General features: G+C 23.4%; 1 protein-coding gene across 2 annotated transcripts; it reads left to right on the top strand.

Moving 5' to 3' along the window:
• The first annotated feature begins 6,093 nt into the window (after positions 1 to 6,093).
• Positions 6,094 to 9,480, top strand: LOC112596710 (rho GTPase-activating protein 190-like). 2 transcript variants are annotated; one of them, XM_025342483.1, is made up of 5 exons: positions 6,094 to 6,222; positions 7,700 to 7,886; positions 7,997 to 8,144; positions 8,746 to 8,835; positions 9,000 to 9,480. In XM_025342483.1, the coding sequence occupies exons 1-5, from the start codon at positions 6,185 to 6,187 to the stop codon at positions 9,392 to 9,394; spliced, it is 858 nt and encodes a 285-aa protein (XP_025198268.1). In that variant the 5' UTR covers positions 6,094 to 6,184; the 3' UTR covers positions 9,395 to 9,480. The 2 variants fall into 2 exon arrangements, with proteins under 2 accessions (XP_025198268.1, XP_025198269.1); XM_025342484.1 differs by having other exon boundaries at positions 6,106 to 6,391.
• Positions 9,481 to 15,130: the final 5,650 nt, after the last annotated feature.

Genomic DNA, 15,130 nt, shown 5'->3' with positions numbered 1-15,130 from the left:
TGCATATTTAATAATTTTATAATTTTAAAAGCATATTTGATGATTAATAATATATTTATAAATTATAATACACTTTGAAAATTTGACAAAAAAAAAAAAAAAAATAAATAAATAAATATTTTGTAATGAATATTTTAGTTTGAAAGCTTTTACTAGATATTATGGTATCGTATTTTTCAAATCCTTAGTTCACAAACAATTTCCTATTTTTATTAATAAATATTTAGTGCAAATTTTTTGTATTTATGAAAATTGTGAGTAGAAAAAGTAATAAATGCATATTTTTAAAGCAATTTGTACTAATATGCACGTCAAAGTGTATGTATATATTTAATACTTTTTGAGTGTATTAAGTTCTGAGCCCTAGCCATCAAATAGGTTGTAGGGTTGTGAGTAACAACAAAAAATAATTTTCTCTACGCTAATTGTAAGAGTTTCTTGCTTGTTAAAGTATTTCGCTACATTGTATGTACTGTCATAATAGCGAAGCTAATGTAGCGTCGCTTTGTAATTATAGCGCACTTCTCCCGACCACTGGTTATTTCTTATGCAACGTCTTAATGTTTACTTATCATATTTTTCCTAGTATGTACACATGGACGTGTCTTTTTAGTTAAAATTATACACAAGATAATTCAGATAAAAATGTTAGTGTAATTACCACCTATTGCTTTAAGTTAAAATATTAGAATGATCGAATATTTTGGCAGGTACTTTACGTAAAAATATTATGATATTCGAATGAGACGATTATTCTATTTTTATAATGCAACAGTTAAAATACTGAGTAATTGTCATTTATTATTATGTATATCATAGATTGTATACGTTATACGGCTACGTGTCATAATACTTTACTACGTGTTTCGACACATTGGCGTATTATATTTCACATATGAAAATAGATTAAAATTAGTAATTAAATTTACACTAACAAGTAACAACATTTTTTTTATGACATAATTACATATATTTATGTGTTTATTTCTTATTAAATATTATACACTACGTATATTCTACGCTCTACTATTGATAGTCTATCAAGTCAGAAAAATGGTACTAATTGGTAGTATTGGTATAAATGTATAATTTTACAGTTAAAATTATTTAATTTATATTATTATCACCCAAATGGACAGAATTATCTTTGACTGTAAATTTAAGTTAATAATAAGATATAACTTTTTAACGAGTCAAATTATGAAAAATATGTGTCTACAAATAATATAAATTATTGGGCAATTATATACTAGATCATGTTTTAGTAGTAAAAATTAACTCAAATACATTTTAATGCACGATAATATTATAAAATATTGATGTAATACCGTAACATACTATACCAATCTAAGGAAAAAATTTATATGTATTATAGTATTATTATTATGAAAATTAACAACTTAATCATATATCTAATAGAATTTGTGTGTTAAACAATCTAATATGAATTATAAATTATTACAACCTGTACAAATTGTTCTAAATAATATGTTTACCTAATCATTTTTTATATCTTAAAATTAAAAATTAGGTTTAAATTAATTTACACATATTATTTAAATATTTACAAGAGGACGTTTCTTGACTGTGAAACTATAGCTGATGAGAATTTTGTTAACCAATCCATATTTATAAATTATATTTCACCAATGTGAAAAAAAAATATATAAAGGCTTGTATTTAAAAAAAAAATCATATTAGTGTGATATTATTAGTTTCAAAAGTTATTATTATAAACATATATTCTATTGTACTTTTAAGTCTGTTGGGCGTTATCGGGGTAAGTATAATATGATTTTGCTTCTGTTAATACATTTAGATTGAAAAGCATCCTCAATTTTAAGTATTTTATATACTGCGAGTATATAAGATTTGAGTTAACTGGTACCAACCTACAGTTTTTGTTCCCAAGTTAATTCTCTCTCTTTCTCTCCCACTGGTTACAGTATATTGCATATCCACTATTATTTAATTTTAGTTTATCTTTAATTTATACATTCAAATTCATAATCTTGTTAACACGATGAGTACCTAAAATAATTCATGTGATATTTTAAGATACGCATTAATTGTTTTTTAGACTCTAAGCAGAATTATGAATTTATTTATTTTACAATGATGTATATATTTTTTTATCTGAAAACACTATTTTTAGTGGTAAAAATTCTACTATTGCAACTCATTGCTGATTGACAAAAATACTAATCATCTATACTGTACCACAAAGCGGATAACTATTTAATGGCTTTTTTATAACTGAAAATTTTAAAATATTGTAATCATCATAATTTACAAACTATTCATTCCAAAATATGAAGTAGGTAACTACTAACTACACAATTTAAAAACGCTGATAGTAAATAACAGCTGATAGCATATCAAAGAAGCTGTTCAGTATTTTTATGTTGGTAGATCTACATTTAGTATTTTATTATTGTTTTGTTCGAAGCTTGAACAATAATATTCCCACCAAAACGTAATGATATTAATATTTAATATTTATTAATTTTATTATTATATGTTAGGCATATTTTGTAATTTGTAAAATAATTTGATTGTTACTACTTAACACTTATTAGGTAGTTATTTTATCATAAATATGGGAAAGCCACACAATGCAGCTCGTAAGTACCAGTGTAGGTACTAGGTAATCGCTACTAATATAATATGTTTTTTGTTTTAAATAACATTCTACTTCTTTGCTTCATTTTTTTTTTTTAATTTTCCCATATCATTTGCTTTAAGTTCTGTAATTTTTAATAAAATGGTAAACGATAGTAAAATATTATATTTCTTGTATTGTTATCTATTATTTATGCTTACACCATTGATATAAAACATAGTTAAATACCAGAAAAAATAAGAAAATTAATTCATTATTAATCTATATCATGATATGATAATATAATAATAATAATTATTATTATTATTGTCACCATGTGTTGTAGTTTCTTGCATTGTGCAAAAAGTAGAGTTCTATTATAATATAATTTTAAATTATTTATTTAACCACAAAACTTATCTTTTTTTAAATATTTTAATCATCAGCTAGGCTGTAAAGCATAGGTAGCGAATAGCGATAAATAAAAATGTTCGCTATTTTAATCGTTACAAATAAAGTAGCATGCTACTCTCATCTTTATTTGTACTACCTATTATTATTATTATTATTATTATTTATTACGTATATTATGAAAAATATAATTTATTGAAATACCTAAATACAATATTTGAATATATACACTAAATTTTATGATGCTAAATTCAAATGGATAGTTATTATGTTTTTAGACCTTAATATTATCCATACATGAACGATTTATCAAATTTGTATGCATAATTTTCTATTAATTAGTAATTAATACTTTGACGTTCTTTTACGTTATCAATATTGTTGTTCGGTAATTTTTTTTTTTTTAATTCCATTTTATCTATGCCTATACTGGCCGTAATGAATTATTTTATTGCTCAGTTAATGCGTATTATAGGTACAAAGTTTATGAATCCAACTTCAACAGAAATTTTGCAAGAGTTATTAAATTCTTATCAAAATTTATTTATCTGTTATGATTATCAGAGTATACAAAACATTAAAATAGCCTTTGATTAAAATCGAAAATCATAATTTAGTTTAGAGAGAGCTCCGGACACATCCACTGACTAGTAAAATATCTATAATTAAAAAAAGTAATTGATACAATCTATGAATTAATAATTATTATATTGGCCTATCTTAAATGTGTTAAAAATTGCAATACTTCAATCATAAATAACTATCATATTATTATATTAACTATCTGCAGTAAATAAAGTCTAAATCACGAATCTTCAATCTTTTATAACAAAGGATTTCCTATTATTTAAAAAAAATGTAGCGGGCCGCATTTGTAAAATTTCCTATTTAATATTGTATTAAATGATTAAAAATGTATTTCAAAATATATTCTATACTTAAAATATGCTCGAAATCCTCAAATATAGATAATTTTGTGAGTTGAAACCTTTGGTTTAAACTGATATCACCATATTATTTCAAACTTCGGATAAAAATTATTTTATTGTTAGTTGTCAATCGGGCGATCGGCATCAGATCTCTACAATTTACGTAGGTACCTAAGTATTGATGAGCGATGGAAGTCCTCCGTAAACAATGATTTATTTTATGACTTTTTCTTATAGTTTTATCACCTCTCTGTAAGTATCGATCTTTAACGGATTCAGTTAATATAAAATTGTTTCTAAGTTCGGATCACTATGATTTGTAGCTGTTGAAAACTTTGTAAAACCTTCAAAACCGTCTCCTCCCGCGTCAAAAATTTCTGCAGGGGCACTTTAAAACCTTTATAACTTTGCACAGGGTTGACGCTTTATGACTAATTAGCAAATAATTATTTATTCATACAATTTTATTTTTATATCAATTAAATATTTATTGATTAAAAAAAAAATATTTGAAAAAAACATTAGGTGCTACAAATTTGTGTTATTGGGTTTCAATGTAAGGCATATTGGAAAATAAAAATCATGTTATTGTTCCTATGTTATTACTGTTATTAGGTATAAATGTATAATATTTTAGTAAAATTAATGAAATATTGGATTTATTTTAATTTTACTTAAGTAGAACGTTGACCTCTCTTAAGATCGATATACATATAGTATAATACACACATTATACCGATGTATATGTATATCGTATATATACATATATTCCAAGTTACTACTTTCTGAATAGGCTCAGTGCCTAGGGCCTACACATTTTTTTAAAAAAATAATTAGCATTGATCAAAATTATATATTACACGGATGTATAGCTTTCGAAAAAATAACGTGGCAAAAATAAGTTATGATAAAATAATATTATTTTAATTTAACGTATCAATATAGAATATGAAATGGTTTATTGTTTAAAATTAACTATAAAACCTACGGCAGCCTTATTCAAGGAGTGTTTCTGTCTAAATATTTGAATACTTAACATGTTTCAAAATAAATAAGTTAGTAGAGCTTAATTGTTTAAGACAATAGCTTTTAAGATAAAAAATTATACGTAGGTATTGGGTGATTTGAATTTTGCATTTTTGTATTACTTTTTATACATTATTTTAGTGTTTAGATCACTAATTATATGAAGGTTATATTATATTGGAGCGAAAAAGTGAATTATAATTATTGTGCGATTGAAGTATAATTTGGTATGCATTATAAATATACAATTTATTTTAATATATATTATATTTTATACTAATATAGTATAATTATAACGTTATCTTTTAAATACTTAACCAGTATAAATTATAATGCGAATATTATATCTTATAATATAATAATTTATTGTAAAATTGATTTAGAATCTAAATACAAAAAATATATGTAAATAATAATAGCTCATTATTTATAATCATAAATCTGATTATAAATAATTTAAATTATAAATTATATTTTTCACACTTTTTGGTTTTAAATGATTATAAAATGCACAGAAGTTATGTTTTTAATGATAAAAGTGTAAAATCAAATCCCCTCCTATGTTATTGTCGTGTGCAAATGACCTAAACGTCCCAAATCTATTGATTTAGATCTCAAAATAATTAATGAAAATTGAATAATAATAAAAATTAATACTCTTAAATGTATACAACTAACATAATATCATTCTATTTAGTACCTACTTATTCATCATTTTTGCGGTCAATATACACAATGTAACTTGCAATGATTCTAGATGACGATAAAAAAACTGAACGAAAAAAAAATACTATTATACTTGACGTCTTTACCTATTCTTAAAACTAAAACTAAACTGTATGATAATCTGAAAAATGATGCGTCATGGTAAGTTATGACTTATAATTCATAATCTATGGTGCACAGTGTAATCAATAAACAGTGTAAATACACATTTATACTCATTAGATTATCATTTTATCAGTAAGTATTGTTCGTACAGCATCATTTTTATTTAAATTGATTTGTAAATATGTGCGTGCAGTTTTGACATAATAAAATATTTTAAAATTTTTCTAATTTTATTCAATTATCAGTTGTAAATTATATTAGAAATTATTGTTTATATTTTTTATAATTTAATTATTAAAACGTAATAGTGCATACATAATAATTTATAATTAAAATATATTCCAGTTAAAGACAATTATTTGGTACTATAGCACAAAATATTGTTATGAGTTATCGACGTCTTAAAGACAACAAAATATATTGGTATGATACAATAATCCATTGGTATAGTTTTACATTAAAGGACGTGATGGTCATGATGTCTACATGTGCTGTCTTACAAACGTGCAACATAGAAAATTTACATAACAAGATCCATTTTGTGTTGTTGATTTTAATATCATATTAAATTGAACTGTTATCAAATTTAAAGGTAAATATTATTTAATAATATTATCGTGTTTTATCTATTATCATAATTTTAATTTAAAACTAGGAATAAACATTTTTAAATATTAATATATTAGTATATTACATAGGCATAGGTACTTATAATAAACAATAAATTGCTTTAAAACAAAAATTAAAAAAAAAAAATGATCAGAGAATACAGATAATATTATTAACTTTAAATTGTATAAGCCAATTTACTATAATATCAAAACTAACAACATAAAATAGTTTCTTCTGAATATAAATTAGCCATGTAATACGTTTGTAAGACTGATACACCACATTTAGGCATCAAATATTTTTAACATGATTAATTTTATAAGGTTGATCTGTTGAAAAAAAAAATTTAAGTTGAGTTAAAATAATTTTATATATTATGTATTATGTACCAATTAGCGTAATAGTTTTATTATAAATTATATTATTAAAATATTTTAAAATACATATATTTATATTTATCTTAAAAAGTATAAATCAAACATCTTTTAAAGTAATTTTTTTCTCTTGCTTTAAAAGCAAGTCTTTTTTAATATTTATATAATCTATACAGAACAAATAGTTATAATCAAGGCTAGGAACTTTACACTCAAAAAGTACTAAATATGTATGCAATTATTCACGTGTAATATTACAGATTAATATGCTTCAAAAATATGTACCTACTTATTATTTTTTATACTCACAATTTTCATAAATACAAATATTTTGCTAAAAAATATTTTTATATTTTATAATTTGTACTAAATATTTATTAATAAAAACAGGAAATTGTATGTCAACTAAGAATTTGAAAAAACACAATATGAATGAAAATCCTCAAAATAGAATATATATTATAAAGTATTTCTTTTTTTCATTGTCCAGTTTTCAAATTTTTTTATAATTTATAAAAAAATATATCATTAATCATCAAATATACTCTGTAAAATGGTAAAATTATAAAATATGCTCTTAAAATCACAAAATTGCTAAATATCCAAAATATGCACTATAAACTTTAAATATTATTTTAGCAGAGTTGTGAAATTAATTTCAAGCTTGCTTAGCAATAAATCTAATAACTCGAAAAAAAAAATAATAATAATACCTAATAGATAAAAACATACAAATGCAATAACTTCCGAGTCTTAATTATAATATTTGTATCTAGGATTTATTTTTAGAAATTATATTAAAATTATTACTTTTATTTCATTGAATAGGTTATATTTTATGAAATATGAATCTATATCTAATTATTTAATTAATTACCTAACCAAAAGTCATATTTTATTTGTTTATATTATAGTCGTTTGAAAAGACAATACGAAAAGACAACTGCTATACCACGTTGTATTAATGTTGCTGTTGTGGGGCTTTCTGGTACAGAGAAAGAAAAGGGAGCAGAGGGAGTTGGTAAATCATGTCTATGTAACAGATTTATGAGAATAACATCTAATGACTTCAAAGATGATCATATTTCTTTATTAAGCAATGTAATAGTTTAAATATTTATTGATTATCAATCAAAAATTACAAAATATATAATGTATTAATTACTTATTGAATATTATACAGATACATATAATTCTGTTTCTATACTTAGTCTGATTTTAGTGGACGAGTTGTTAATAACGATAATTTTTTATACTGGGGAGATGTTATAAAAACGTCTGAAGAAGGTACTGAGTACATGTTTCGTGTCATTGAACAAACTGAGTTTATAGATGATTCAACATTTCAACCGTTTAGTGGTAAATAACCCTTTTAGTTTTACCTAATTATATGTAGCTTTTTAGGCATAAGAGAGTGTTGGTTTGATTCATTCTGCTATCGGGAATCCAGAACTTTTTATTTATATCAAGGCCAAACTTAATAAATGTATATTGTATATCTTTATAGGGTTTCATACCTTATTTAATTATTTATAATCGTTGTATCAGAAACTTAATCATGTGAAAACCTATATAGATATTAAGATATCATGTATACTATCAGTAATATAAATTAGAAATTATAGGGTTAGCCTAACTAAACAATAATGTTTTCTTATATATTTAACTTGTTTAAAGGCGTTAAGTCGTGCTATAAATTTATTTTAATAATTTGAAATTCTTTAATAATAACTAAATGGTTTTAAAACTCTTGAGTTAAAATATCATTAATTAGAATTGTAGGTTAATTTTTTTTTTTTTTAATATTAATTATCATTTATGGTCAGTATTTTAATTTTTAAATAACATACGTACCTACGTATTATCTAATAGAAAAATTTTAAAATAGTACATTTTATTTTATTTATATAATATAATGATGATAACATTTTTAAAATGATTATTGATAAAATTGTTTAAGGAGTTAAAATGGATCCATATATCAAACGCTGTGTGGCTACTACGATTGAATCGCCTGAAAAATTAATGTATATTTGTAGAAGCCAATTAGGTATTCATAATTTAAAATTTGTAATATTAAGTAGTTAAATTAATATAGCTATTTTATTTTATTTCTAATGTACAATAAAATATGAAATAATATACGTTATCATATATGAACTTATAAAAAATGTATTTTTTCAATATTATAGCAATACATTCTATTAATTTCAGGTGTCGAAGAAAAATATGAGCAAAAAGTATTACCTCCCGGTGAATTCAATGTCGATGGTTTTATATGCGTGTTTGATGTCAGTGTAGTACCTGGTCGTAGTATTGTAAAACAATTGGAAACTGTGACTAATATATTAAAAAATATAAAGAATACAAAAAAACCAGTGGTATTAGTAACTACAAAAAATGATAAATTTCATGAAGCATATGTTCAAGAAGTTCAAAAACTTGTATCTCAAAATGAATTTAAGAAAGCTGTACCAATTGTAGAAACATCTGCTTATCTGAATATTAATGTTGATGTCGCTTTTATAGTTCTAGCTCATATTATTGATAGATTTAAAGGCCGTACAAAAATAGTTCCTTATTTGGAATCTGTTAAAAACGAATACTGATGCAAACCAGACGTTGGTACGATTATAAGTAAATCCAGAAATGTTTATCATTCTCTGTTTACGTAGTACGTATCTATAAGTATGAAATAATTTTTTCAAATTAACTTTTAATGCGGTTATAACTAATAATTTTTTAATAGTTAATTTTATTCTGTAAAATTGAATTAAATTTTAATTAGTGCATGGATCTAAACCTCAATATTCTTATTTTAAATAATATAAGATATTTTACTATAATTAACTGTATATTTAATTTTTACTTCGTAATAATATATGCATTTATTCTTAATTATTGTAAACTAAAAAATTAATGAATTTGTAAATACTTGAATTTATTTAAACATTTAAAAGTTAAAGAATAAATTTAAAACATCACGTTTTTTAAAAATATATGTTATTTGGATACTATTAATTAACTTAATTTTAAATTATGTGAAATTAAGCTATAAAACAACTGGAATAGTAAAAAAAAAAAAAATGTGTTTACGATTTTAAAATACTTTGTTTATATATAGGAACCCGCATTTTTATTTTCCTAACTTATTTGAATTACCTATATATATATATATAAACATACAGGGGTATACCTATAGTTACTAGATAGATTCATTTATAAGAGAGAAGGTGCTAAAACTTAAATGTTAACTCAATATACTTGCTAGTTGCTTAATATAGATTTAAATCGCGTATTATAAATATGTTTTAAGAGCAAATATTTACTATTTTTTACATCATAGGTACCTATGTATTATTGGTCAATAAATGTAGATAATAAAGATAATTTTTTTTTTTTTGTATAATTCAAGGAAGTTAATAAATACATTTACAACAATAAAATGAACTATAAATATCTATTATATACATAATACTGTACATTTGAAATAAACTTAGTACCTAAATCAATGCTAAAATCATTCATTTGTGAATGTTGTTAATACGAAATTTAAAAAAAAAAAACTGGTTACCAGTCGGTAGGTGTTTAGTGAGTCATTGAGGTGGATGTGTTGAATATTTAAATTCAATGATATTTCATTATATATAAAAAATGATTCAGAGTGAAGACTGTCTATCAGTGTATAATATTACCAAGTATATTTCATGTTGTATTTTTTATATTGCTATTAAGTAATTATTTATTTTGTATTAATTTACGGCAGGTTAAATTAATATTGTCAAAAACATTGTATATAAAATGAAACAATATACATAATAGTTTAATTTCTGAATAATATTTTTTAACTATAACTATTGATCATATAATAGTTTATTACCTACTATATTCTGTAATCAATGCTATAATAAAATGATGGAAATCGTTATTCATAGTTAACATAAAGTATGTAATTTTGTCCAAATTTTAAAAAAAATGTGCTTGTACATTAATTTTTCAGTTTCAATATGAATTACTTATTAGGAATTTTTTATTAAACTTTTAAGCCTTAGAAATAATAATTGCATATTTTATTAATTTTTAACTACAAAACTATTTTCAAATTGTTGTGATTTTAATGAATTTTGTCGTAGTTTGAATATTGAATAATTTTAAAAACAAATTGTGCTTATGCATTTTAAATATTTTTGTATAGTTATAAGAAAAACTTATGTAAGATTTTATATTTCATTAAATGCACATTTTTTTATCAACATTTATAGAAATCAAATTTGTAAAAATTTCAAATTTTAATTAATCATTAATAACTCAAAAAGAAACAATATATTTTGAATATTTTATCATGTTTAAAAAATGATTATTTAAACATTTAATAAAAATTTCAAGTATCTGATAATTAATTGTTTTATAATTACAACAAAATACCAGAAATCGTTTGAAAAGAAATAGTAATTTTATGAGGAAATATCCAATGTTATAAACATTTGAACTTAAACGCTTATAAAATATTAGTGTGATTTTTTGAATCTAAAACATTTTTTTCTGTCTACTTAAGTTTGATTTGATTTTTATTTTTATAACCGGTTTCAGATCAGTCTAAAAAACAATTAAAAAAATTTTGATTTTTTTTCTAATTCCCACAATATTATGGCGTGTTAGTATAACCTAAATTGTCTTAATTTGAAGGTTTTTCGTGTTTAATAAATGGAATGATTTTATTTAACAAAATTTTTGATTAATATTTGATACTGATAATTTTAATTTGTATCACGACTTATAGAGTACCATATTATTTACTATTAAAATATTTTTTGGATTTTAGCTGGCATTGTAAATTGGTGCCACTATCTAATCATCTGGCTAAAGGTCAACGAATAAACCGGGCTTTAGGTTTACAGATAGATATAATAATACAATTATTACTTTTTGAGAAGTTGTAAACATTTTTGGTGCATAGAATATTACGCATTAGATAATATACATTTTTAACCAAAACCTCATAATTATTTTAATTTATTTTGTTAAGGCTTAAAAATTTAGTACATATAAGTAATATAAAATTAGAATACTTTTTAATTTGTGAATATTATCTATAAAAATAGTTCGATATACGCGCAGGTGCGTTGTCCATTATTTAAAACTTCGTGAGTTATAGACTATAATGAATAATTTGTATATAACTTAGCCAGTGACATGGTAATTTAAAAATCAAGATATGAATAAAAATAGTAGATACATTTTCGTTGAATTTTGATTTTTGATTATTAAATAATATTGTGATTTTATTTTTTAAATTCCATTAATTAGTTTGTAAATATAATAATTTGATATTTAAAAAAATATATGAAACTATAACAGTGAACTTCAGGCAATCGATGGTTAAACTCATATATTATTGTCAATTTATATCATAGGTACCTAGTTTTAAGTATAGCTATTAATTTCATCCAATAATACAACAAAAATAATATATATATTATCAATCTTGTTAGTGTCTAGGATAATCTGCATCTATTGACCAATAATATGCTGTTCAGAGTAGCATGATATATGTAATATAACATTGAAGTGTTAAAAATTACAATGATGGCAATATATATTTTTTCAGTCAATACTACTGTACAGTTATTCTTTGAAAATTAAGATTTGATTGGCAAATAAAAGAAATCAGTTTGTAAGGGAAATATATTCAAAATGTATATCGGTAGAAACATAGATCGATCTAACCTTGGGCTACTGTCCACTAAGTTCATATCGATGTCATCCAATTAAAAATCCTTAATAGGCAATAGACTGTTAAAGTATACTGATCGTCTGATCACGTTAAGTTTAACAACGAATGAGTTGTATAATAATGCTTTGGAATAATATCTATCGTCACGTACTTTGATAAAAGTGCATAAACTATAAGAATAATATTATAACAATGTAATATAAATAGATAGTTACTTGCTGATTCCAAAAAAGGATACAAGAAAATTGTAATATAGTATATAAATGTATAATAGTCGATAAGTTTATACAAATATTAAAAATCGCAACATAAAATATATGTTTTATTTATTGCGAATACGACAATTTTACGTGTGTGTTACACTTTTGTAGTTAGGTCCCATTCATAATGCTTTTTCCATAAAATAAACATACCTATATGCATTATGCTATTAATCAATATTATATAACATATTATTTTAGTATCGTCAGTACAATCTTAAGGGAAATATTTATCGTCCGACATAGCATTGAAGTATCACTTACATATAAAGATTCTAGAAACAGTATCCATTTGTATACATTCAATGGTTCAACTACGACACCACATAACGTTACTTATGCAAAAAGAAAATCTTAGTTATAAATCAAGCTATTTGTAATTTTATCGGTTTTAATATTTTTCTCAACACTCGTCACTTGCATTCGTGTCCAAACGACTATGCAGTACGCCAGAAGAAATGCATTTCGTAAATTCCTTCTGGAAACTATAAAACACATTTTAAGATTGTATTATATTATTTACCAGTTATCAGTTACCTATATTATGTTTTCGTAGACGTTTATATTAGGTATATATTAAAAAAATACCTACTATAGCTAATGTTATCTGGTGCATCCTGGTTCGTTTCGAACGAAACTATAAACTCCGACCTCAAATTACCTTCCATCAACGATACAGCTGCTATCTACTATAAACACTTCCACGCCAAACTACAAGATATTCCTAACCATCTAATCGATGAGTTAGCCTCACTAACACTTCCAGGTAACCCAACCAGATGCCTCAAGAAGAAATGGTGCCGTTATTTGATAACTGAAGTTAAAACTTATAAATGTAAGAACTAAAAGGTGTCACAAATGTGATTCCCTCCTCATATGTTTATTCCTGTAAATTGTCTGTAAATGTTAATTACTATTACTTATTGTACTATGTATAGATCGTAATTCTTCAAATAAAGTCAATAATAATAACGATAATGAAAAAGTGGACAAATATGTATAGGTAACCATTTTCCAGTACAATAATTATTATAAAGGTATCGGTATGTCTCGTCTTTGAGTAGATCATAATAGCTGTAATGTATTTCTTAAAAATAAATCGCTGCAAACACAACACAATATTGAGGAGAAGACCGTCTGTCAGTCCACATTAAGTCCTTTACTAAATATATTTTATTATATATTAATTATATTGCTACATTATAGCATAATTTATTTTATTATTAACAATTTGGTAGCCATTATTTGAATTCATTTTTGCCGAACTCCTTGCATTTATTATATTAGGTTATTGTTATAAATTTTTGAGTTATTATTGACTTATCATAGATTGATATGAATAAGTTGATGATGATGTATAGGCAATAGCTTAAAGTTAATTAAAACATTTTAAATATTTTTTTTTATAATTAAATCTAATAATATACGTCATGAAAGCTCAATAGTTTTCACAAATAATATTTTTGAATTCTAAGAAAAAACTAAAATCATCATTCTTTGTTTAAATATCCGATTTTGTAAAACTTTGATCTTTAAATACCTGTCAAAAAAATTGTGCTCAGCTCATATGTTTTTGGATTACACTGGTTACAGTAAAAACTATATTATATTTATATTATTAACAAGCTGACCCGGCAAACGTTGTTTTGTCATATAAATTATATCTAATGAATATTTTGGTATTCAAATAAAAAATAATTAAATTATTGTAAGTGAGAGGGAATTTCGTATACTGGTATATGACTGAGATGAATGGTGCACTGTGAATGATGACGATCCATAAAAATAACAAAACACCAAATATCCTCACCGCCATAAAGTAAATTTGTAAAAATGTATATGGTTCGTTTGGCATTGGTAGCAATGAGCCCACTCTATGATAAACTTGGCCTTTGATTTTGAATGTTGAATTAAATTGTTGACCATTTGCAGCATTATTTTTAACTATTTCTGTTGCTCCGAACGATGTCATTTGGAAACATAAATTGAATGTTCGAATTGAATTCAGGAACAGGTTAGAATCTGGATCCGTACTGATAAGTAAACCGTTCAATGGTTCAGGTGGTGTTTCAATTTCCGGTAGTTAAAATCGGTCATAAAAAACTATATTATATTTATATTATTAATAAATTATTTTTCAAGATAATTTTTGTTATAAGATAGGTAAATAAATGATAATTATTGTTAGTTATTAGTAAAGAGCGGATTTTTAGGTTCTTAAAAGCTTAAAATATGATGCTAATATGTTCTAAAAAAACCCTAAAATATTCTCTAAATATTCCTTAAACTTGTAAATATGCAGATAATATGATTTGTTTTTTTTTCCAAAATAATTCAATTAAAACAATAAA

Source organism: Melanaphis sacchari, unplaced genomic scaffold (assembly GCF_002803265.2).
Source record: "Melanaphis sacchari strain LSU unplaced genomic scaffold, SCAv2.0 Contig33_pilon_pilon, whole genome shotgun sequence".
NCBI classification, from domain to species: Eukaryota; Metazoa; Arthropoda; class Insecta; order Hemiptera; family Aphididae; genus Melanaphis; species Melanaphis sacchari.
The sequence above is the reverse complement of the archived record's forward strand: the minus strand, read 5'-3'. Positions and strand labels throughout refer to the sequence as shown.